The sequence below is a fragment of the Micropterus dolomieu genome, linkage group LG13 (assembly GCF_021292245.1).
Source record: "Micropterus dolomieu isolate WLL.071019.BEF.003 ecotype Adirondacks linkage group LG13, ASM2129224v1, whole genome shotgun sequence".
Classification (NCBI taxonomy): domain Eukaryota; kingdom Metazoa; phylum Chordata; class Actinopteri; order Centrarchiformes; family Centrarchidae; genus Micropterus; species Micropterus dolomieu.
Window position 1 is genome coordinate 7505839 of NC_060162.1, and position 25718 is coordinate 7531556.

Genomic DNA, 25718 nt, shown 5'->3' on the forward strand with positions numbered 1-25718 from the left:
AGGAATTCTCAGTGCTAACTTAATTGGGATGCATGTTGACGGTGTGATTTGATTTATTCTGTGTGTGATCTGCATAGAAGATTCTGATACCCAACGCAAAATGACGAATGATCATGGTAGGGGTTTCTGGCTCTGAAGCTCTGCTTTGTTTAATCCTAATTCTTCTTTCTCTCTCTTGTCATGATGTTTAGGTTTGGTACATGGATGGTTATCATAACAACCGCTTTGTGCGGGAGTACAAGTCCATGCAAGACTTTATGGCGTCAGACAACTTCACGTCCCACCGGCTGCCGCACCCATGGTCAGGAACTGGTCAGGTGGTCTACAACGGCTCCATCTACTTCAACAAATTCCAGAGCCACGTAATCATCAAGTTCGACTTCCGCACCTCTTCCATCAGCAAGTCCCGGCAGCTCGACTATGCCGGCTTCAATAACGCGTATCACTACGCCTGGGGCGGGCATTCCGACATTGACCTGATGGTGGACGAGGGAGGCCTGTGGGCTGTCTACGCCACCAACCAGAACGCCGGCAATATTGTTATCAGCAAGCTGAACCCCAACACGCTGCAGATCATCAAGAGCTGGACAACCAACCACCCGAAAAGGAGTGCTGGCGAGTCTTTTATGATCTGTGGCACGCTCTATGTCACCAATGGCTACTCAGGAGGCACCAAGGTCTACTACGCCTACTCCACCAACTCCTCTACCTATGAGTACATCGACATTGCCTTCCAGAATAAGTACTCGCATATCTCCATGTTGGACTACAACCCACGTGACCGCGCCCTCTATGCCTGGAACAATGGCCACCAGGTCCTCTACAATGTCACACTATTCCATGTTATCCGCTCAGAGGAACTGTAACCATGGAAAATGGATTAGATACATAAATACATAGTGTCTGTGTAGAGATATCCCTATATACAAAAATATATCTGCGAAAGAAAAAGACTCTATGGAAAGAACAATCTATTTATAATATCAAATGACTTTTACTGAGAGACTGCATCAACAGTGAATGCGAAGTGGACTGAATGTGCATATACATGAGACTGAAAAAAAATCTAAAATTGAAGGGTTTCATTCCAAAATATATTTGTTATAGAAAAAAATGGGTTATCAGTTAATATCACAAAATCATAGTTGATTGTTGGAAAACTGTTTTGTAAATAAAAGGTCTGAATATGACTAACTAGTCTTTATTTTAATAGCTGCCATTATTTTGTTGGTTTTTTATTTTGGAATGAAACTCTGTAATTGTTTGTCGCATAGAAAATGATTGTAAAAGTAGACTAATATATATGATTTAAAAGAATATGAACAGATGCCAAAAAAATAACATCACGCCTTTTTATATATATATATATATATAAAATGGAATATCAACATAAGCTCATTCCTGTGGCTCCGGTTCTCCTGCTGAAATGCTCCCAGCTGAACTTTTCTTTTGGTCAATGGGGGTCCTGAAACGAAGACTGTTTATTAAAACTGTTGGATCCCCAGGTCCAATGGACAGACAGAAAAGTGGGAGGTCAGCCTAGTCAGGAGACCTGATAGCCTAATGGGTGCAGCCTGTCATATTGTTTTTATCAAGTACAGTAGCAAATCAAAAGTCTGTAGAGAAACAGCAAACAACAATAACAACATCCACTAAAAGACCTGAAGGCACTGACTGTTGACAGCGCTGTTGTTTGAGATGATTTTCCTGTGTTAGTGACTATGTGTCAAAAAGGCTTTCTTTGCATGAGTGTTTTCTATCACTCCAGTCTGCTCTTCTGAATGTCTTTTGCTGTATGATACTATTTAAAAAAAAAAGGAGGGTGGAAGGGGGAACAAGATAGAATACCTTTGGGATTTTAGGATTTACAAAGAGACTCACTTTTGTTCCCTGCTTCTTTGTATTTAGTTCTTGTTTTGTTTATTTATATTTCTTTGCAATTGCAATCATTTTATTTTTCAAAAGTTCTTGTATCACTGTAACTGTTGGCACCGGTTTTGCCTCTCTGTATTTGTTTATTTGGACTGCGTGGGAGGAATCTATCTAGCTCACATCTCGCTGACGAAAAAAAAAAAATAGAATGTATCAAGTATTGTATCCTGGAAACTTGGTCCTCCCATCTTCAATTCACATCAAGCCCCTGTAGCAGGGAGTTTTCTTTTTAGAGGATAATCCTGTCTTATGTCATGTTCCCCCCACCCCACTGCTAGTGAAGGATAATGCAGTTTCAATGTATACCCTTGCAGAGGACAAAAGCTTTTCACTCTTTTTGCGCTTTGCTGGACATGTGTTGTATCTGAGATGAGATAGTTAATGATTCGTGTCAATAAAACGGAGAAATCTGATGCTCGGATTGTTGCCTTAAAAAGAGCTAGAAGCTGCCATGTGACGGCACACTTAGTGCATGATTGTTCATATAGAGATGGAACTAATAGTGTTATTTCCTGCATTTTGAGTTATTCTTCATTTAGACTGCACAGAGTGGACACTGTTCTTTTGTTGAGTTGTGGGAAAAGAGAACATAGCATTTACAGACCCTGTCACATGCGAGGCTATACACCTTTTGAATGAAGAAATTATTTCTCTAACAAATGAAAGGTTTAATCTATAAGAAATATACATTGTTGCTAAGTTTAGGTATTGTCTATCAGCTAGCAACCTTTAGCTTTGCCACTTGGTTTACATACATTTTCAGTATTTACTTTGATAATCCCAGCATTTGACACTGATTACTACATATGAAATATGTTTTAATGGTTTGATAAACATTTCTTTTACTCAGATTTTCCTGCATGACAGTGTTTTAACTGGAATAACCCCTATTTGTGTTTCTTTTCCATTACCTGACATGTTGGGATGTCTTCTTATTAAGGCAAAACGGTCCACTTTTAAGTCTCTCAACAATTTTCTCTCCTTCTTTGTTCTCCACTCCATTTCACTTACCCCCACAACCACCCTTTTTTTCCCCTCCGTTATCGCCCAGCCTGTCTATCTTTCCCGCTCTTTGTTGCTCCACTCCCTCACTGCCTCTTAGTCCTCTGATGTTTCAATCGATGAATAAATGATTGCTTCTATTTTCACTCCAAGTGCTTGGCCAACACAAGCTGCTTTGCTCCCCAGAAATAGTTAGAGATGGGAGGATTTGGGAGACAGACAGAAAAAAAAAAACACAGAGAGAGAAACATGTTCGGCGGAAGGTCTCACAGCATATGACACGATGAGCTGTCAGTCAGGAGCTGAATTTATTTGCATCTTTAAGCAGTGATTGGCGCATCAAGAGACATAACAGCACTCTGTCTAGTCCCAGTTCCCCCTTCCCCAAACACACACACATACGCCTGTGAACCTGACAGTTGCATTTCATTTCATCATTTTGCATGTTGTCTCTCTCTTTTCATTTCTGCACCAGTGTCTTGTTTACTGCAGACTGAAATAGGTGGAGTAGGCTAATTACCTTGTGCATACCTTGTCCTCTAAATGCCATGGTTACTGCAGCACCACTTCTGGGAGTAAAGGACAGACACAGTGAGAGGTTTGACCTTGCTCGGACCAGCTGTAAGGGGCATAATTCCCCCAAGGACAAAACCACTTATCAGTGATAAAAAGCTAGTGTGTACATGCCAACAGGAGGCTTGCAAAAAGTGTTGCATAGCACTGCAGTTTACACTTTACATTGCTGCACAAAATGTGATTGAGCATTGTCAGGATTGTAGACTTTTCCCCACACCATATTACATAATTTACCATAAGTGACTCTCAGGACAGTGTCTCTATGGCCTCTTTGTTGTTGAGTTATGTAGTGCTATTAAAGCTGACACAAACTGCTAATTGATATTCAACTCAATGATTCATTTGTGCAGCTCCTTTTGCACTCAAGAAGTTGCTACAAATCTATGTAAATCTATGTAATGGGAAAAGGGGAAGTGTCTCAAAAACCATGATGACACACACCAAAAACAGTGATCATAAATATACTTGACAGGACATTTGCCTGGTAACCTATGAGGCAGAGCATCAATTCAAGCAGAGCAATGAAGTTGTGCTTGCATTAGCTGATTGATCGGCATCAGCTGCTTCATCCATGCTTCATCATCAGTGGCTCATTCTGCTATGTTATACAGTTGGATAACCTGTTTAAATACAACCTTACACTTCTCAGTGTTACGGATACCTTCATGCAGTTGCTGTTTGCTGCTGCAAATCCCTACACCACCCAAACATTGTTGAGTATTTAGTATTGAACTGTCCACTTTGAGATGTAGCAGATTGAATACACACGCCTGCAAATAGTACCTGTGTTTTCTTGCCAGACTGTGACATGAATGTTATTGAAAGACCTGCAATTAGATGCTAGTGTCACTAAAAGAAAAGGCCAGACCAATCCGTAAATTGCAGAATCGCAATAATAATGCTTCAATATTAAAATCATCCCAAATTTCCAATACAAAGTGCAGTTTCATTTAATTTCTGTCACTTCAAACCACAAGTGCCAGACACAGTTGGTTTGGCGTCCCCCTTAAGTTCGGCAATCCACCAAATGGTAGTTTCATTTAAGATATGAAAACCTGATTAATCCCTAACTGTCAAGAGAACCAAAGCAGTAATAACATTTCCATGGCCTAGGACCTGCCCTGCACTCAAGCAATTACTGTGAGCCCTTTCAAATTTAATGCAAGATGACATATACTGACAGTTTCTCAAACACACTTTTTTTTTTACTGTTCCATTCTGAAATTTTCCATTCAGATTCATCAAACTGGCAGGGGAACAAAACAGAAATAAAGCCTAGGTCTCACGTTTTCATGGTAGCTGGGAGCAATCTCCAAGCTGAAATTATTACAAGCCCAGTGTGGGTTGGAATAACAGCCAATAATAAATCAATAGAACCATAAAGAATAGGACTGAGAGGGAAAAACAACAGCAATAAAGACTATTCATTTTAATTATGGTGCAATAAAAAAGCAAAGTAAAAAGAACTCTGATCCCTTTTGTGATTCTCAGTGCACTGGTTTCGTTTACAATTGTGTCCTTGTCAGCAATTCAAACACCTGCTCTGTAACAAAATGTCTCCTTAATTACCTTTTTTTAATGCACTGTTCTCAGAAGGGTTTGTGCATGTAAACACACACACACACACAGCTGTGTGCACCACATATAGACACCACATTACTACACCAAAGCCAAATAAAAGTTTCGTTCTGCGTATAGAATAAGATATCAATCCTGTTTCCTGCAAAACATATTTACTAGTTTGCTTTTCCAAAACATTTAGGAAGAAACATAAATGCTGTCTGGATTACAGTCACTGGTTAGTTTGACACAGGAAGCGTAATTTTCTTACACTTCACAGAAGTCAAAGGGAGGCAGTGAGGGTAGATTGTTGGGTATACAGTGCACAGATAGACACCTGAACCCAGGGTTTGCGACCCCATATTGTTAAACTTAGGTTACTGAAGCACTTGGTTAGGGAAAGATTGTGGTTTCAGTTACACAATATCTTTGTTATTTATCAGTTTTCCAATATTTAAACCAGTTAACTGACTTTTTGGTCACTCGGACGCAGCAGAAACAACGCGCTTATTAGCAAACAGTTGCTTATGTACACATCCAGCAGACACACAGCAACATTAATATTTATTAATAATATTTATTTGTTGCTGAAAACAGCACCCTGCTGCAACTGGAAATGACTGATGCAGTGAGACTGAACCAAAACAACAAAGTTGTGGAAAACCAAAACAATAAGCTGAAAGATGCCACAATACCCATAGAGCTGTGGGTTCATTACTAAAAGTGGCCCCTTATACCTACGAGCAGTTATTTGATCTATTGTTAATATAAAATTATTTATTACAGCAGTTTTAACCAAGTGCTTTGAGTTGCCTCAACAGAACCATGAAAATGCTAATAATTGCCAGGAGCTCTTTGTAGGGAAATAAGTTAAGTGCACACAGTCAAATTCACAGTGAATGTTTCCTCACTATGTCACTAAGTTGTATATGAATGTATTTTTTAAGGAAGTAAGGCAAGTTCTTTTAAAGTATATATGATCATAAAGGAGCACTAGCGCAGTCTATAAAAAAATTACAGTCTAAAAAATTACACTCACTCATATCCTCAGCACATGGACAGAAGCTACTCTTGTATACATTTTTTTTTTAATCTAATTAATCCAGACCTAGAAAAGAGTCTGCTTTGACCCTTTAAACCCCTGGCTGCCTGTGGGCTTGCTGAGGACTACTGAGCAAAGCACTGCCCATGCTTCCCACAAATCCTATACCTCAGTCAAAAGGCTTTGGGCTCTGTGTGTTTGTGCATTTGTGGGTGCAACATTTTTATGCATATATGGGAATGCTGTCACGTATTCTTCATCGTGTGGAACGAACCATAACTGTGCTTCACCAAGCATGCAGTACACTTGCTTTCACACTTAAATGGCCACATGTAGTGATGACAATATTGGTGCTCTTTTGCCAAGGGTCAAGCCTTATGTGTTTGTGCATGTTCATGTGTACTTGTACATGCGTGTGTATTAGTGTGTGGGTATGCATTACTAACAAGCTGTGGAGACAAAATGTGTGCCATCTGTGCACACGGGAGATTTCACACTCTTGTTCATGTTTGAGTTGTGCCAGTATTCTCATCAGGGACACTGGCCAATCATCACAGGGAAGCAAAGAGCAACAAGCTCCAGCTTGTTAGCCAGTCACTTGATGTTCAATAATATATGGTCTCCACATGGGTCAGAAAGTGGTGTTATGCTTAATACTTGTTTGTGTTAAGATTGTCCATTGTACATTGATTTTTCCAGCCTGACAAAGTTCGATCAGCGAAACAATGGATGCTTTATCGTCTTAGTAAATGTAATTTCTCTTTTTAGGCATGCAAGTGAGGAAAAGTGTATCTACATCTTATGTAAGTAGATCATTCAGATGCGTCTTTTGTAACAAAATCTGTGAGCAGTGACTGAAATCTTGAGATTAGGATCAATGACTTCAGTGACTTTAAATTAGTCTTTGGTGAGGTGTGATCCACCAGAGTAGCCTGCGAGTGGTGACTCATGGCTTATGATTCAGTACAGGCATTTCTAATCCCTGCTTCCAGATGATTTGGGGGCAGGCTGCGCCAGAACAATGAATTATTCAGTATCAGCTGTTCACCTGGAATGAAACCAAGTGACAAAATCAAAATGCGGGTGATTGAAATTAAAGAGTGGCGCTGACAAAAAACAATCTCCCTTCCTCACTTGTTTCAGAGCCTATCACAGAGACTCACATTTCTTTAATATCACCACCTGCCTCTGATAAGGGACTTTAAATGGAGCCTCACAGATTGCTCACCTGTGGACAGACTCATTACAGCCGTGTGTCTTCCCTGATATGTGACTGTCTGGTGACTCCACCATGAGATGTCAATATCACAATTACTTTAATACCATAAGGCCCTGCTCACATAGAATGTCTAGCTATTGTCAAATATCTTCAATTTGGAAACAAATTCAGCGCTGTGTGCAACATTACTCAGCTGCTGTTCTGCAGGACTCCTGTCAACACAGCCTGATTACTCTGTTTCACCTGACACCGCAAGCCTTGACAGAAGCAGTGAGAACTGCTTTACATGTAACTGGATCAATACCTCCAGGCAATTTTACCCCATTGCACCCATCAACGCATAATTATGTGCTCAACCTTTCCACCTCAATCACATGAACAGTTTCTGACCTACACTCTAAAGGTTACAACACGAGCTTAAACACATATCTGTCTAATCTCTCGTAGAATTGTAACACTGTCGTGTTGCTGGTCTCGGTCGCCAGCTCCACATTTTATCTCTCGCCGTCTCTGCCTCAGTCATCAAGAATGCAAATTCAGAGTGACAGAGCAATCGTGAATTCAATCAGAGAGGTAGAGTGAAACAGCTTGGCCCAGATCTATGGGAGAAAGTCGACCGCATGTTAGTGATTGAACTCTTTGGTATCTGTGGTTGTGTGTCATTTTGTGTGTCTGTCACGTGATGGATGTCATCTATAAATCTTGAAAAAATGACAGCAATGAATCTCAGATTAGCCTTTAAATCATGACAAGCTTCAATCCTTACTCTAACATTATTATACATGATGCATAGTAAATCAACCTGAAATCAGAGATAGCAGTGCAGGTATACTTATCTGATGATGCCTGAACATCAATCAGCGTTGACAGATGAACTAATCCTAAACCAATTTTACATTCCAGCCTAAATCCCCCTGATCCCTCTACATACATCTGTACAAATGCACATTAGGGAAATTGGGACATCCATATGTACTTATGTGCGTATGCGTGCTGCCTTTAAGGAAAATGTGATGCATTTTCAAAACCCTGCAACATCCACACACTGCCCTATACAGCTCTCCCCACCCCCATTTCTGCCCCCAGGTGTACTGAGGCACACAGCAGAATGGAGCAGAGCCGTGTGCGGTGACAGTGACATCCATCGCATGCAATGAATAATCAATGAACACCATCTGGTGCATACAACAGGGGAGCACAGCTCCAATCGTTTACTCCAGGATGGCTTTCACTCTCTCTCTCTCTGTCCCACACACTCTCTCTCTCACCCTACCTTTCCGACTTTTCCCACACATATTACCACTACACAGCTACTGTCTCGCTTTTTCTCATTGTCTTTGTCTCCATCTACATCTCCATGCCCTGTTCTGCCCCCACCACCACTCACCATACTCCTCAGTGGCCTCTGTGACAGGCTAGTCATGGTATCCCTCATTCTAATTCAGTGGTACAATTCCCAGGCAGCTAATAAAGTGACCTGTTGGCCTTTAAAGGACACCAGCTTTTATGATTTATAGTAACTGAATAGCTAATTAGAATGGTCTAAAAGTACTGCAAAGGCAGTCCAATTATATAATCTAAAGGATACCTGGTTTAGGAAAACTATTTCTTACACATAACTTACAAAGGTCTGACTATAATAGTTATCTTTTTATATTTCATCCCCCTTCTCTTCATTTTACAGCTTTTTTATGGCTTCAGAAATTAAGCAATAATACTGGTACTACCAGCCATTAGTGACTAGGTAGATTTGCATTTTACATTTTCATCAGATGCTGACCTCAGACTTATGCAGCTACTGTATCTGGAGTAGCTGTCTGAGCAGGTCTATAACTCCTCTCTGGCTTGGCACTCTATTTAACCCCCTGTATTTCATCCAGAACTGCTGTCTTGACTCGCCGTCAACCTCCCTAAACCCTCCAATGTCACCAATCCCTTCCATTTCCTCTTTGTGGAAGCCTCTAAAAAACCCCAAACTGGCAGGACCTTAAAATCTTATATATCCAACCCATATCAAAATCAAGGATGTGCACTGAATCCAATTCATGACAGACGTTACCTCATTGCACTTTTCATATAAAGCAGGTCTAGACTGTACTCTTTTTAATATTAGACTAAAAAGACTTTCTTTCTGGATTTGGACATATTTACATTTACATACAATGAAATGGCTGCTCCAGGATGTCCAAACTCTTGTTATCCCATTTTGTTTATTCCAGTTTTCTCTGACAGGTCACTAAATTCCTCTCCTGAAAAGGGATTGTCCAATCATAGCTTAGCAAGCATAACTAGGCATGCAGGCCTGTTAAGAATGGGATTTCTCCACATGAACAAGAGACTGTAATAAACACAAGTGTGTGGATGGTCAAAAAACACAAGCACAAAAGTGTAAAGAATGGATTAAACAGTGTGTTTATCTACTCTAATGTAAACCGCAATCATTAGCATGGTCAGCTCACTATCATACACTGGCTCTACTATATACTACTAACAGTAATTTGGGTACGTGCTAATACTCATACTTCCATACTATTATTATGCCAAAAAAATATTTAGTGTCCCAATACATAAGATACCAGGATGTCCTTCTATATCGGGTCGCATTTTGCAATATGCAAGCCAGCATGCAACCTCCTGAGGGTGGCTCCAAAAGCAAGTCAATCCCCATAGACTCCCATTTTAAAATGTCCAATTTTCCAGCAGTAATAAAGACGTTTACAGCCTGGTACAAAAACTGTTTTATACAAATAGTATAGCTAATTTCTGTACAAGGGGGTGAATTTCTCCATAAGTCACCCTTTTAAATTATATTAAGGCTTAAACTTATGCTTATACTCACGTTACTGTAATTGAGATGCTTGTTGGTGTACTTGTACTTTTTAAAGTTGTTTTTTAAATCAGTAATTTTACTTTGACTTAAGTATATTTTGTTTAAAGTATTGTACGTTGCTACATTTTCAATCACATCCGTTACTGAGTAAAAAAGAGCAAGGAAAAACTCAGGACCACTTTGGCTTCAAGTTCAAGAGAACAGCTTTATCATGTTGCATTAAGTTACTGCTAATATAAACTGACCATTTTCTGCTGCTGCAACTTCACATTAAAAGCATTTAACTTACTGGCGAAACACAAGTTGACTTTTATTTTGAAGTAGTCACAGGAAATGCAATCTGTTTGGAAGCGCTGACCGCTCTCAATTCTTCAAAAATGCGTCTACACAGCAAGACAAACGTCATTTTCAACAGTTTTCTGACAGCGGACCAGTTTGAAATATTGCAGTGAGTAATGCAACAGTCAGGAGCAGCAGACACAGTGAGCTGTTAGAAAAAGAGCTGCAGGCGACAGGCTGCACACCTCCACCTTCTCAGCCAGGTAACCAACTCCTTTTACTTTTGCTGTTCGCAGACTCATGTTGTGTGCAGCATAAAGTCAGATCATGACTGCTCACAGAATTATGGAAAATACCAATAATGCTGAACAATACTTTGTTTAGCTGCCCCAGACTTCTGTTCTCTGAGCTATTAAAAGTCATCTGCAACCACCAATCGGCCTAACTACAGGTGTCTTATGCACAGTAATGGTGCATAGCATCAAAACTAGTTGATTAATGCCAATCAGAGGTCTGAGAGCATTTTCTAGATAATTAGGCCTATCTAGTAGCCTATTTAGACTCATCATTAAGGATTTAGGCCTACCATGTCTTTTAGCAGTCTGTTTACACTGATATAAGCTAATAAAAATGTTCATTTTAAGAAGGTTGAAAATAGTAAACAGCAATATGGCTATTATTTTTGAAAGTCTGGCCCTACAGCGTCTGCTCAGAAAAATTTGTTCCTTTGAACAAATGTAGTTGAGGACCCCTGATGTAGAGGTCAGTTAAATAATAGCCTACTTCCATTGGTGGTTAAAAATAAGTTTTCATAGTTTGGTAAGATGCTTTGCTCCAAATAGCCAAAACGACATCAGTGCATGCAGGGTTGGCATTAGCAACTTGCTAGTAATTAGTTATTTATTGTGCTTATGATATCCCATTAAAATTACCACAATAAAAATATGGGTATGACTTATACAGTCCAGTGTTTCCTGTCTTCCCAGTCCATTTTGGCATGCCTGAGTCTAATTTGTTCCGCCACAGTTTCCTAATGAAGCAAAAACATTCTCAAACTTCTCATTATAACATAAAATGTCTTTGTTTTCATCTGTCAAACAAACTAAAATTGAAAGCGCCATATGGCTTTGTTCCTTTATCAAATCTCAAAAGACTGCAGTTTAACTAATCAGTATAAATAAGTTATTTTAGGAGGTTAAAAAAGTAACTAAGTAACTTTTACTGAGTACATTTTAAATGAGCTACTTTTTACTTTTACTTGAGTGGATTTTTATACTGGTAATTTTACCTGTACTTAAGTAAAAGTTCATCAAAGTAATCGTACTTTTACTTAAGTAGAATATTTTTGTACTCAAGAACAAATAGTATTTTCAACAAATTACCCTAATTTGTAAGCTCGTTAAAACTGACAGGCAGGGCAACAGTAACAAAGCTTGAGCAGGGTGTAGCAAAGAGTCAGTTGATTGTGTAATGCCAAACCTCAAATCATGGCTCATCCTTACAGTCTTGCCTGACACTTATTGTGGGTGGAAATGTTTTTCAATAAAGAGGGCTACATATTACAGAAAATACTCAGAACAGAAGTTGTCTGGTGTGTGACTAGACTGTCAAGGTCATGCTCCAGAAAATATATCATCAAATGTAATTTCATAAAGTTCAGTATTGTCTCTGAAAAGCTGAACAGGCCTGAAAACTGGCTGGTTGTATCACTTGATCATCTCTTTTGGCTTTAGTAGAAAAGCAGTATGTGTTCAATAAACATTCTGATTGTTTAGACCACAACATATGTAAAGTGTATTGTTGACAGATTTGCTTTTAGATAGATTTAATTTTCTCAGCAGCATTTCCTCAATTTGGTTTGTGCTATAAACATCCCATAGCGCAGTTTTAATTAAAACTACAAGTGTTCTCTTAGCAAGAGATGGTGGTGGGTGTTTTGTAAGCTAGTATCCTATAATAAACATTTGTGCTCCTTTGGTAGGGGATATATCCTCCACTTCAGCGGTAGTTGTGGCAACCTTGAGATTTCATCTTAGTTCTTATTTTGTTACACAAGGTGTTCTACAAGAAGCCATTTACATTTGTTAAAGTTCAGTTTGTTCGAGATGGAAGACCACTTAGGAAAGGTGCACATGCATGCAAATAAGAAAAAGAGAATTAGGCTTGGATAGAGATATCAGACCAGTTGGAAGGACCGGTCTCCCAAATTGAAAGATGTACAAAATGTGGGAAAGCAAGCAAAGGCTTCATTAGCCCCAGGGCTGAAGGGGAACTGCCAGATACAGGAAAATGCACTGAGAATTTTATGAAAGCTCATCAAGTCAGCATGTATAGAAAAAGCTTTCATTTCATCCTGGTACAGAACAGGTGTAAATGTAATTTGTGTTATGAAAATATGTTCTTGGCTTGTTAATATTATTGAATGAAATAAAATTTGTCTTTCTCTATTTATCCAATTAGTTTGCACTTATGTATGATATGATCCCTGTCGGCATCACGTTCTACCCAAAATCCTATTTCACCATCAGATAAAAAGGCAAAATGCTATCAAAATGTCAATTTTCTCTCAAGTGCGTCCCATTACATAAGAAATGTTTCCTCCTTTTCTTCACTGCCTCATTCTTTCTTTCATATGGCCCAGGAACTGATGTACCATCATGATGAAAAAAACAACCACTTTGTTATCTCCCTTTTAACAGTTTCACTAAAGAATTGTGCTATCCTTTCACAATGTTTCTTTATGTCATGCTGCTAAAAGCTGCTACACCCAAATCAGAGTCCATGTGACACATGAGTAACAATGAATGACATTTTTGCTCACAGTACTGGTTGGCATGGGCTCCGACATCTTACTTTTATTTAGGTGTTGCTACTCTACAATGTTTTTTACTACAGTCATTGCTATAGCTCAGCAGGACTTTCAACACTTTAAAAACAGGACTTTCACCTTGTAGGCCGCTGTCCATGTCACATTTGTTTTTCATTTGTTGAAATTCTCTTTACATCCCGACAGCAATCAATAAATCAAATGCTCTTACACATAAAAGAAAAATAAAATTCAGTATCTGTGGATATCGCAGAAAGATTTAGTTGTCTCTTGCTAGTTTCTTATACGATGCCTACGCCAAATTTACATCACATGACTTACTTACATGACTTAACCTAACTTACTTACACACGTAATGTACTAAACTCAAACCATGATCTTTTCCTAAATGTAACGCAGTAGTTTTGGTGCCTAAATCTAACCATAATCCGGTATGCGCGTGGCAGATACTCTCCAACGGTCACATTTGTTGTTTTGGGAGTCATTGGCAAACAACCTATTCTGTCATTTAGGTAAGAGGACGTGTTGCAGACCATCAGCCTTGATGATCAAAGGAGAAACACTTTTGCTGTATCTGGTTCATTGTCAAAATCACACTTTTTGTCTTCATTTGTTTCAGCACTACAGCAGCATGAAAGTGAGTTAACATGTTTTTTTAGACTGATTTTCTATTAAGATCATCATCTTACTTTAAGTAATGTTTTGAATTTTTGCCCATGAGATCGACAGGCTTTATAATTCACCATATGACTTACAACAAACAGTCAGGCTCACTGCAACATTTGACTGTGTACACATTACATCCTTTGTTTTTTTGAACAGCAGCTACTGTATGCTGGTCCTCTGTTGAGTGCCAGGTACTCTCCCAGAGAGACAAGGCTTTGACTTTAATTAACTTCCTGAATGATTGAGCATCGTTTAATCGTCATGTCCTAGCTGTCCAGTGGTGATAGCAATAAAAGCAGCCAAATGGGATGTAGAGGCTAGTTTTATAAAACAAAAAAATGGTCCTTTAAATGAACCTTGCCTCTATTTGGTTCTGTGAGTTTTTCTAAACACCACTATGTAAAAGGGAATACACTAAGCAGACAAACTCAAAATAAAATAGGTTACAGAGGGTGATCAGTTATTGAAATAGTAACTAAAATTTTATATATAGGAAGTGTCAGCAGATCCAAATGTGTGACTTTATTGCAAATGTAAAAGATGAGCATGTCTACATTGCCGCTGAGGAACCATGAATGTCACTCTGTGACCTGCTGGGATTTCTCTTTTGTAAGTCATAACTTCCTGAAAACACCAGGAAAGACTTTCCCCAAAACTCACTGGGACGTACTGCTGAGTTGTGCCTGTACTGGCCTTATGCAGACTGATCTGGCATGCAGCCCCTCAATGGCTGCCACACACAAACCAAATATGGCTGGAAGACAGGAGAAGAAAAACAGTCCTTTGTGTTTAGTTAATCCCAAATGTCCCATTGGTCTGAAATGATTTCAGCTTGTGGTTCTTGGCTTGAGATTATGAGCGGAGGTTTTCCAGCTCCCTCGCCATCTGATTGCTTTATTTTCTCTATGGAATGAAGTAATGCAGATGCCACCAGCTATTCAAACACTACATCACTATGGGCCATCAATTACATCCACACTACATGTTAACGAGACAATAACATTTTTACTTTTAATTACAGCTTAAAAACCAAAACAGAAAATTTCTTTCCATTCACCATAAAATGAAGATATATACTACTTTTTACCTTCCTGTTCCACATTCCCTCTCAGTTGGTGCACTTTATCCATCTTTAATTAAGGCAATTTAAGGGACACCCCCCACTGCTCCCTGGGCTGAGAGCTGCCACTGCTGCCAACCTCTTTGTATAAGGCGTAAAAGGATAGCAACATGGTGGAAGGTTGCTTTTAATTAGCTGTGAAGGAATCAATAATTTTTTTATTCCGTATATTATATTATTTCAAACTCAAGTACTGTCCTGGTGTACCTCTTTTTGTTAACTGAAGTGAAGCAGTCAATGCCACTAACTGATGTACTTTGGCAGACAAGCAGGGCCAGTAGACATTATGTTTGCAATTAAAAAAGGAAAGAAATGTTTTAACTACACCGTGTTAATGACAAGTTTTATGTTCAAAATTTGCCTTATGCCACCATAAAAATACCTTTGTTCCTGTATGTGGCAAAATATTTGATAATGTGGTCTAACTCCAGCCTAACCTAGCATGTTTGACAGGAGAATATTCCTGTTTGTCATTGGTGAATGCATTCTGTTTCCCAAGCCTGGGGGGAACAGGATAGACTCACACAAAGCTGCAGGACTTGACACTGTATCACCTGGGCAACACTATGTCCTTGCAAGGTTTGATAGCCATTGGCTGGTAGAGCTCTTACATCTTTGGTCAGCCGGCAAGTCTCTTGGTACAGACAGTTCACATTTGTGTGTGGCAAAGGTTTCGTAGCCCAAAACAACAAATTAAACTTACCCCAAGTCTTACCCCAACCTCCTTCCTCTGCAGACTTTGTAGTCCTCTAACAACACTGTCTCTTCCCTTGCTTTTGATGAACAACAGTTACAAATACACACATTTGAATGTAAACATATGTTGTTAACCAGTCAGCATGCACAATCACAGTTTAGGCACACACCCCTGTGGTTAGGTTTAGGGTAAGGGGCTTCACGGGGCTATTAACGCCTTTACCAGTAACATCTATAGCTAGCGCTGCTAATGCAAAGGTTAGCTAACGGCTAATGCTACAAAAACAATGCAAACATTAGCTAGCTAAGGCTACATAAAACGCTACTTAAAGCTTAAAATGCTAAAAATAAACACTACAAAATGCAAAAAAACACCAAAATTATTTCTAACACTAGCTAGCTATCACTAACAATAGCTTTCTGTTTTGCACAGGAACCAAACTCCGGTCTCCTCGGTGAAGTTAGCCTAATCTAACCATCCACCCTATCCTCTACCACCAAAATAAGATTTATGTGGTTATTTCCCACACTTGGTGTTTTTTTTCCACATGTACTTCCAGTTTTACTGTGTTACACAGCTACAAGAGGCCGCCATTAATGTAAAATTTGGTCATTTTAAGCCCTTCAACTATTGACCTATGTTGTCGTTTTCTGGGTGAGGATGGGCTGCTGAAGACAGTTGTACAACTGAAGAGTTGGGTGTGTGGGTTAAAAACAGCATGTATTGACAATATAGCACTTTATATCTATAACATTTCGGTGCATCCTTGTTATTTCCTTTTTTCCAGCCTGTAGTATAGTGTGCCTACTGCTATAAAAGGAAACAAAAATAAATATTTAGCCTCAGGGGTAAATCAACAACACTGAAAAACGTTTAAAAGCTACATACCGGTGGATCTATCATGGCTATCATGGTTATGAGTGTAGTGATTTCTTGTTTTGTTTTGATAAATCCTTTCTCATGCGTCTCTGTGTGCTTCACTTCTTGTCTCTGGTTTTCCCGCTTGTATGATTGTTTGCTCCACCCTAATTAGTCCCACCTGTGTCTTGATAATCACCTCTTTCTTGTATATTTAAGTCAGTGTTTTGCCCTTCTTTGTTCGTCTTCATCTCCTGTCAAGTGTTCCTGCATGTCTCCTGTGTTAGTAGCTGTCTCTGTACTAGATTTATCATGGCTTTTTGGAATCCGCCTATGCCTACTGGATTCGTTTGCCTTTTGTTCGGACTACTGTTCTGTTTTTGACCCCTTTGTGCTTCTACACTGTGTAAGCTTGTTGACCTTTTGTTTTGTGATTTATTAAACAACTAAAGCGGAACCTGCTCTGCCTGGGTGTCCTGCGTTTTAGTCTAAATCCCTTTCCTGTGTCTGCACTCGGCATACTGTGATACTAACACTTTTTCACCATTAATTAAAACTATAACAACAGTTGACTCACATCAGTGTGGTGTAAAGGGCATGTCATACCGTATTTATGAGAGGGTTTTTTTTTATTCACCTACTGAATTGGATCTCTGCCATTCTGAATGGAAAATAACATTTGTATACAATACATTATTTATGGATTCTGCTGTACTCAAATACATAGATGAGATTTTTTGAAAATGTGCCTTTTTACTATATGCCATACTAACAGTGGAAAGAAAGAGAAGCTCTAGTGAGTGAAGAGCTGCAGACTGATGTGTGAAAACTGAGACAACTCACACAGGAAATGAGCTGACAGGATGTACTATAACTAACATTTGGCTGCGTTTCGATTAGTTCCCACTTTCCATGAATGCTATGGAGAAAATTTAATTCTAGAAGAGCAATGGGTTTAGGTTTTCATGGGCGCCAGACCATGGGTGTTACTTGGTAGGTTTTTAGCTCTGTATTTTGCCATTTACATCCCAACACTTGTAATGAGTGATCTACAGTACATTTGCCCTTCTCTCATGCTCTGTAGGAGCTTGGGGATACTGGTCTAATCTCAAAGAACGAATCCATTAATGCGCAACATAGCTTGGAGCCAGGGTCTTCACTGAAACCTCCAATGACCCCAGACAGGATATTGGCAGCACCTTTTTATGGCCTCATCTAGATCAGGCTTTAAACCAATGGCAATATACCCAGAACATTCTCAAATAAATGTTATAAAGCTGCCACTGCATTTAATTGAAAGAGGTTTCTTCCACAAGTCAAGATATTATAGCTCACATCCAATATATCTGTACAAACTGTTTAAAAAAACTCTGTGGAAAGTTTTAGAAAACACAGGCCCAAGCTCAGTGACTTTGTTGACTCCACAGATGTATTCTTGTAGCATCTATTTTTTCTTTGCAACTTTCAAACGCTAACAAAGCAGAATAGACACAAAAGGCTTCTTTTTTTATTGGCCACATTCAGTCTTATGCAAAGTCGACCAATCATATTTTCCTCTTTTTGCCTAATTTCTTCCTTCATTTCGTCCCCTTTTATCAGCAAAACAGAAACCCTGGAACCTACATTTCATCTTCCCCATTAATAGACACCAGCACTGCTTCAGTATGCAAATTCATAACAAAGACCTGTGGATAATCTAAATTGCTCATTTATTATGAGATTTCTCACATGATAGCATGGGGCGAATTGTTCAAATTCTGAATCAGAGCAGCAGATGCAAAAAATTCCTGGTACATTTTTCTACTATCTCTGCCCTGCTTATTTTTTAAAAAAAAAGGGTTTTGAGATTCTACAAGAAGTAATGGCATATCTTCAGAATGAAAGAAATCAAGCCTCACTAGTCTTTGACTCACTGTGGAGTCTTATCGCTGTCTGCAACAGCATCAGGGTGTGGAACGACATAACGATATATACACAAAGCAGCTGACAAACAAAGAGTGATGGCGAGACAAGGTCATGTTTTCTGTCGGGAAAAAGGACGTCTCTGTCTGTTTACACAGAGAAAAGAAATCCTGGACATGGTCGGTTATACTGATTATCTGTCTCATCTGGCATGGAGCAGAGCTATAGACTTGCACTTTATTTTACAGTGACATTAATCAGAAGCAGGTAAGTAATAAACGTCCAATGTGTTGCAGTTAGAAGAGTGAAGCTGATCAAAGTGGATGGTCACAGTAAAGCACAAATAGCATGGATATAGATTGTGAATCCATAAAGCCACAACTTTATCTTTGTAGGATAAAAGTCATCAGTAGCAACCACTTTTCAAATTTGACCTTAAAATCCATACTGTTCTGCTTCATCAGGACTGTGCGGGTGGGGTTTGATCAGATTTGATTGTGGCCTGGCAACATAAGCCAACAACCCCGCAACTCTCAGCAGATTTTCACTTGAATATTTCTAAATTCTGATTGCTGCACAGAAGAATGTGACATAATGTTTCGCCCACTTCAAACCAGTTAGAAGAGCGTGGATAAACCAAAAAAGAAAAAAAATCTCAAATATGAAATAACCAAAACATTTCTATCTTTGGCAGAAATTTTGTTTTCAAAGGAGCTACTTTTACAGGAAGATTGTTCTGTTATTATTCTTTCCTTAATCATGACCAAACCTGCCTGCAGCCCCCCAGTCGAGACACAAACCATTTTGGATCAAGCTGAATACAACTGCAGTGAAACCTAATTCTGCCTAATTTTGTTCTTTTTTCTAAATTTTTTATTGATCCTTCACTGGGAAAATTCACTTGTTACAGCAGCACCAAATGCAACACAACAGATACATACAGAATAATAAACACAAATACACATTAAATAAACTTGGATTAAAAAAATATAAAAGAAATTGAATGATAAGAAAAAGGGTGGTGTGTACACGTACGCTATACATACCTTTTATATGCAGATGTAACACTATATACCCCTTATACGCCAATGTTATTAGAGATTCAACATCCAGGCAGCTGGTGTTTCTCTATTCTCTGTAAATCTATTCAAGTTTAAGGTTTTTATGGTCTTGGGCAGTGCAGTTCAGGTTGTGGTTGATTACGTAACATTCTTTAGTTTTCTTGAATGTATTTCCCATTGTTTGTGAATAACGTGTTAAAGGGGACTCAACAATTTTACACATCAAAGTCTGTTTACAGGTCTTGGGGAGTTCTACTGCATATGTGAAAAAAAGTCTGATAAAGAGAGTCCTCTTGAGTCAGCGTCAGTTGGGGCTGAAGACTACAAGTTTTAAAAAAGTTTTTGAAACTCTCTGTAGTCCACTCCTCATCTCTGCTTGAGGTTAGCGGATTGAGGCTGTATTAACTGCTACTAGCATAAAACACCCAAATCTCCAACGGAACTGTCAATGCTCGAGTTGCGTTTTTGTTAATGCAGGTGCAAGATTTTGAATAAAAAAAAAAAAATACGCTGTGACGTCACCCAGTGGCCTCGAGTTTGGCCTTTTAGCCGTTGCCATTTTGATTTTTTGGAACCAGAAGTGACCATATTTGGACAAGAGAGTGGAGCTAGGGAGGAGCGAGGGGTGACATATAAATAAGATCCTCTCTAAACTTAGTTTGCTCATGAATGTACATATCATCAATCATAGTAAGTTATCTGATGCTAATTTTGGCTAGAGAAAAACATGCTTAAAATAGCCGACTCCCTTACTGCTGGATTTCTCAGGGCACGGCTAAATTGCGTTCCGGCTGCCAGAGCTGATCGCGGCCATTCTAGACATGCTTGTGATTCCACCAGATGCGGCACAGCTAATTTCAGAAGTGTCCCAAAAGCGGCTTTCCACTCTGCTCTGCGGAGAATCACCATAACACATGATGGTCCAGATCAGTCCATACAGACACTGTTGGCTCCTTTGGTTTCCTTCGTAATACTAATTCAGTTATAGAAAGCAGCAAAATAGAAAAGAAAACCTAATTGTCATAGTGCTGATATGAAGTGGGTGATGTTTCCTGGGCATACATTGACACACAACACTGGTGATGTACACATGAGTTTGCAAATGTGCAAATATACCTGTAAAATAAAGGGAATAGTACAGACAGTAAATATTATTTCCCTTTCTGAACACATCCAAGGATCATCCATCATCTTTGTTATCCCATACTGGCTCCCTCCCACTACTTCTCTGTCTTCATCTCCTCCCCTCTGAGCTCTCACCATATCCACTAATTAATCAGCTCACACATTTTATCCCAGAATCATGAATAATGCATTTTTTTCTTTCCTCTCTGGCAACAAAACATGCTCTTTTTTACTCACAAAACACAGTGGGAGACAGACTATTCTGTGTGCATGCACTATCTACTTTAACACTATGCCTGCATATGAAGTCATGTTTTATGGGGGACTACAAAGTGAGGGCAACACACCAGATCTCATTTGTTTGTTCTGATTTACTTTTAAAGGACGCACATTTCCTCCCCACATCACCCGGGAAATAGGAGAGAAGCAGCGGGAGAGAAAGTGGAGGTGGGGGTTGGGGATCTGATCAAAAGCACACTGTCTTATACAGCACATGAAGCCGTTTCATCATCTCTTGATCCTCATCTGACACCTCATATGATGGAGTGTTTGGTTCTGGGTATAGGTGTGTGTGTGTGTGTGTGCGTGTGCGCGTGTGTGCGCGTGTACAATGATGGTGGATGGTTGAGATGATAATGCTGAGCACATACAAATGTCAATTTCCTTGCTGATCTCTAGTACTGTGGTTTCTGGGAGGCATTTCTGTCTCATGGCAACGTCATGATTTGTTTCATATTACTCCACCAGAGTCCACCAGATTTCCAACTCTATGTTCCAATAAAGTAAAAGTTACACTTATGTTAAAGTTAAATTATAGTAAGAGTTTTATGAAATCCAACTTCATTTTGATTCTATTTACAATCAGCAATTTTTCTGCAACAGCCTTAGAATGTATTTACAGTTATTAGCTTTTCTATTTAGTAGTTTAGATTTTTAGTGGCAGAGTCTGTCATTTACATGCTGGAATCAATCTGCCTTCGCACGCACAAGTAATTTGCAGGAAATGCTGCATGTATGTAAACTACAGTGTGTACTAAACTTGTTAATATCAGCCTCGCTCTTTACTTTCACTATCTTTACACTGCATCATTGCTGTATTTACTTACTGCTAATGCAAACAACTGCAGTTTCATATTAAAAGCATTCAACTGGCGAATCACAAGTTGACTTTTATTGTGGAGTAGTCACAGGAAATGCAATGTGTTTGTCAGTAAGGTTAGTGCTGATGCTATCATTCATCAAAAGTGCATCTACAACGCAGGACAACAGCCATTTTCAGACTTCTTTGACAGCGGGTCAGTTTGACATATTACAGCTATTGCAAGCTGATAGATGAAGAACTGCAAGTGACAGGCTGCACATCTCCAACTTCTCAGCAGGGCAAGCAACTTCTTTCACAAGGCTAATTATTGCCTCACTTCTTAATAAAAACAACAATAGTTTGACTCACCATAAACAACCACACCAGTTTTTTTTTTATAGATAGATATATTTATCATCAGCTATTTTAGCCTATGCAAGCTAAAATAATAATCAATCATCATTCTTCTATATGAATATTGTTGTACTGTGCATGGCATCTGTTTAAATGGTCTGAAAACCTCAAACAATGCTCAAATTAAGGAAGAAGCACAGTATATAGTAATTTAAAAATAACTAATATGTTAAAGTTCAGGTGCACTATGGTCCTATACAGTGTCTAATGGACCCCCTAACCAAGTTTTTAAAATGTGGGACAAAGTTATCTACCTGTGCAATGCGGCATAAATCAATTATACATTACTGCAGGGTGGTACTTACTATAGTCGGTGTAATTTAATTTAACCTATGTTGGAATATTATTTCGCTTTTATACAATTATAAAAGTAGAGCCTGTAAACTAATGCATGGAAATACCATTCACATGTTTATTGCATACTTTTTAAATGCTTGCTTAGACCATAAAGCTTTTGCAGCAGCTAGGCTTTTATCTATAACTAAAGGAAGGAATCAGATATATCCTACTTTCACTGCCTCACTCTGGCTCTGGTTAACTTTTTTATTGAAAACTTTTAGAGTAATAAATAGCTTCTGCCCAGTTATTATTACAGATCTTATAACTTTATAACTATGAACTTGTAACTCATTGTGTATGGAGACATATATCTTACATCTCCATAAAACGCTCACATTACAAACTATGATGAAAAAAAAATTATATTTCAAAATATGATTGATGACATCTATTTAACATTAAATCTCATTGTGACTCAGTGTTATTTCTTGTTATTGTTTTACTGGGTTGTGTTAAGGAATCATGTTTGGCTTTGAAGCTAAAACTGCAGCCCCTTTCCCCAACAATCTTATTTGCATGCATGTTTGTGCTTAAAACGTCAATTTCCTTAAAGGGGTACTCAGTATGCAATTTGTTAATTTTGTAACAATTTTACAATTTTGTAAACAAGAGGACTGGCATCCGGCTTCATAATGAAATATATATGGTTCAAATTTATGTCTACAGCTATGCTAGCAGCTCTGTTGGCTGTACTATGGGCACATCAGTTAGGTACAGCACATAAATCATTAAATGCTAATGTTAGGTTGCGAAAATAGTCGCATTGATATCTGTGTGGCGGACTACCAGCTGGTTGTAACACTAACATGCTGATATTAAGCAAGTATAATATTCACCATGTTTACCATTTTAGATTGGTTTGTTAGCATGCCAATATTTGCTAATTAGTGATGATTGCAAAAGTTAAGGATTTGCCAAAGCGATCATAATTCATCTTAAGTGGGACCATGAATATCTGTACCAACATTTCATTTACCCAGTAGTTGTTGAGACATTTCACTCAAAACCACAAATATGAACCTGATGGTGATGTTACAGGAAAAGTCAGGTGATTACCAAAGTTAATGGGATTCATCCTCTGGGTACAAAGAATGTCTGTGCAAAATATAATTTCAATCCATTCAATAATTGTTGAGATATTTGAATCAAGACTGACACCACCATCCTAAAAGCTAAAAAGATATACTGTATGATCCAAATTAACGCGGCAGAGGGCAAGAATTTCATCAAAAATTAATACTACACAACTGTTTTCACAGGCTGAGTTGTACCCCCGAGTGACATGTAAACCAACCGTCAACTCTTATAAGGCAATACTTTTGTACTAAAAACGTTTCCAGTCTTCATTTTATTTATATTATTTTTATATTTTGGCATTGTGATTCTTTTTCAGCAACATAGCCATACAAAAGAAAGTTGGGGGTTCGAAACCTGGTTGCCCCGGCCTTTCTGTTGTCCCCGTGTCTGCGTGGATTCTCTCTGGGTGCTTCCTCCCACAGTCCAAAGACATGCGGACTAGATTAATTGGTGACTCTAAAATTGTCCTTAGGTGTGGTTGTTTGTCTGTGTGTGGCCCAGTGATGGATTGGCAACCTGTCCAGGGTGTCCACCTTTTACCCGATGACAGCTGGGATTGGCTCCAGCCCCCACGACCCTGTGCGCAGGATAAGCGGTTGATGGATGGATGATATCATAATACTACAACATGAGGTGGTAGAGCTTACCTATCCAATGCCTCAACATATTTTCATATTTAATGTCAGCAAAGTAATAGGATCATGATTGTTCTAACATGTCATCATATACTGTCAAATTTACTGCTCACCTCTCCATGAGGAGGAAACAATGAGAATCTCAATTTAAAATAGTTGTGAATGATTCCCTTCCAACATAGGGAAAGTCTATTTTTGGAATAACAAAGGGGAGGGGGTAAAGAATCAGAGATTCTTCTACCAGTTATTGAATAATTTACAGACTTTGCCAGTGTACTCATTAAGGCTCTACAGTAGGCAGACAACGAGGAGGGGAGGGGAAGAGAGGGGAAGGGAAGAGATAGTGCTGTCAAATGGAGAGGGAGAGAGGAAGAAAGATTGGCTATTTGGTAAGACGGTCGTGAGGAGAGAGAAGAAGAGAGAGCAAGGGGGATGTTAAATACATGAGAAGAAAGATAAGGAGAACAGAAAATACTGGCATATCAAGGGAGATAGACGGAGAAAAAATAGTTTCTGTCAGTGTCATGATTAAAAGATTTATAGGAGTTGGAGGGGAGCGGGGGTGACTCTTCCCACAGCCACTCTTCCTTTTGTCTTCTTTGAACTTGGGATGTGTCGACAGGCTAAGGGAGTTTGGTTAAACCCGACTGATTGCAGATATGAGGTGCAGCGTAGTCTTTGAATTAGCGGGTCGCAGAACACACTCCGAGGGGAAGGGAGGAGAGAGGAGACGGAGAAAGGCAGAATGAGGGAGGTGGGGAGGGAGAAGAGGCACGAGGGATTGGAGGGTGGCTGAGGAAAAAGTTGGATTCATAGGACAGAGAGATAGATATATAGATAGATGAGGAGACGAGGAGTTGGGAGTTGTTGGTGGGGGTGGGTGGGTGAGAAAAGCTTTTACTGGAAGATCGTGATGCGCAATCCCATGATCCTCTTGTCTCTTGCAGCACCATTCTCTACCAGCTGAGACAAGGCAGAAGGATTTTTAGTGTACTATCATTAGCCGAGTCCACATAAAGGTACAGACGAAATGTCAACACTCTTGGCCTAATTTACCCCTGAGAGTTTACTGTTAATGTGTCTGTTGCTGCTCAACTCCCACACCAGGCGTTCAGTGTGTCATAAGAGGATTTACCATGTCCCCCCCCCTCCCCAGTTCTCCTACTCTAGTAGCTCTCGGTTCATGCTCTGTTCCACAGCTCAGCACATATACTGTAAAATATGGAGCATCCAGATCATGACAAACCACCATGTATCTCCCTTTCCCTGTGTGTATCCCTGAATATTTCATAAATGGCACACAGCAGATGTTGTTGTAAAGTGCATCAATATTTGATGCACTCTCTGTCTCCCTTTCTGATATTTTGTATTCCAGTGACATTGGCGACGACATTCATGTTGACTGTGGTTTTGTCTATTACGAAGCATTAGGTTTGAGCCGTGTTCTGCTTGCTGGTTAATGGCGAAAACAAGTCA

General features: G+C 39.2%; 1 protein-coding gene and 1 long non-coding RNA gene across 3 annotated transcripts in view; one reads left to right on the forward strand and one right to left on the reverse strand.

Annotated features, from left to right (window-relative positions):
* olfm1b (olfactomedin 1b) overlaps nucleotides 1-2345 on the forward strand; it is a 19332-nt gene extending 16987 nt beyond the window's left edge. For both annotated transcript variants that reach the window (XM_046067554.1, XM_046067553.1), the window contains exon 6: nucleotides 192-2345. In XM_046067554.1, the coding sequence (XP_045923510.1) occupies nucleotides 192-866 (675 nt within the window). In that variant the 3' untranslated portion in view covers nucleotides 867-2345. The remainder of the gene's footprint in view (nucleotides 1-191) is intronic.
* Nucleotides 1-15795, reverse strand: part of LOC123982147 — an 18251-nt gene extending 2456 nt beyond the window's left edge. The window contains exon 1 of the long non-coding RNA XR_006827913.1: nucleotides 15757-15795. This is a non-coding gene — a long non-coding RNA (uncharacterized LOC123982147). The remainder of the gene's footprint in view (nucleotides 1-15756) is intronic.
* Nucleotides 15796-25718: the final 9923 nt, after the last annotated feature.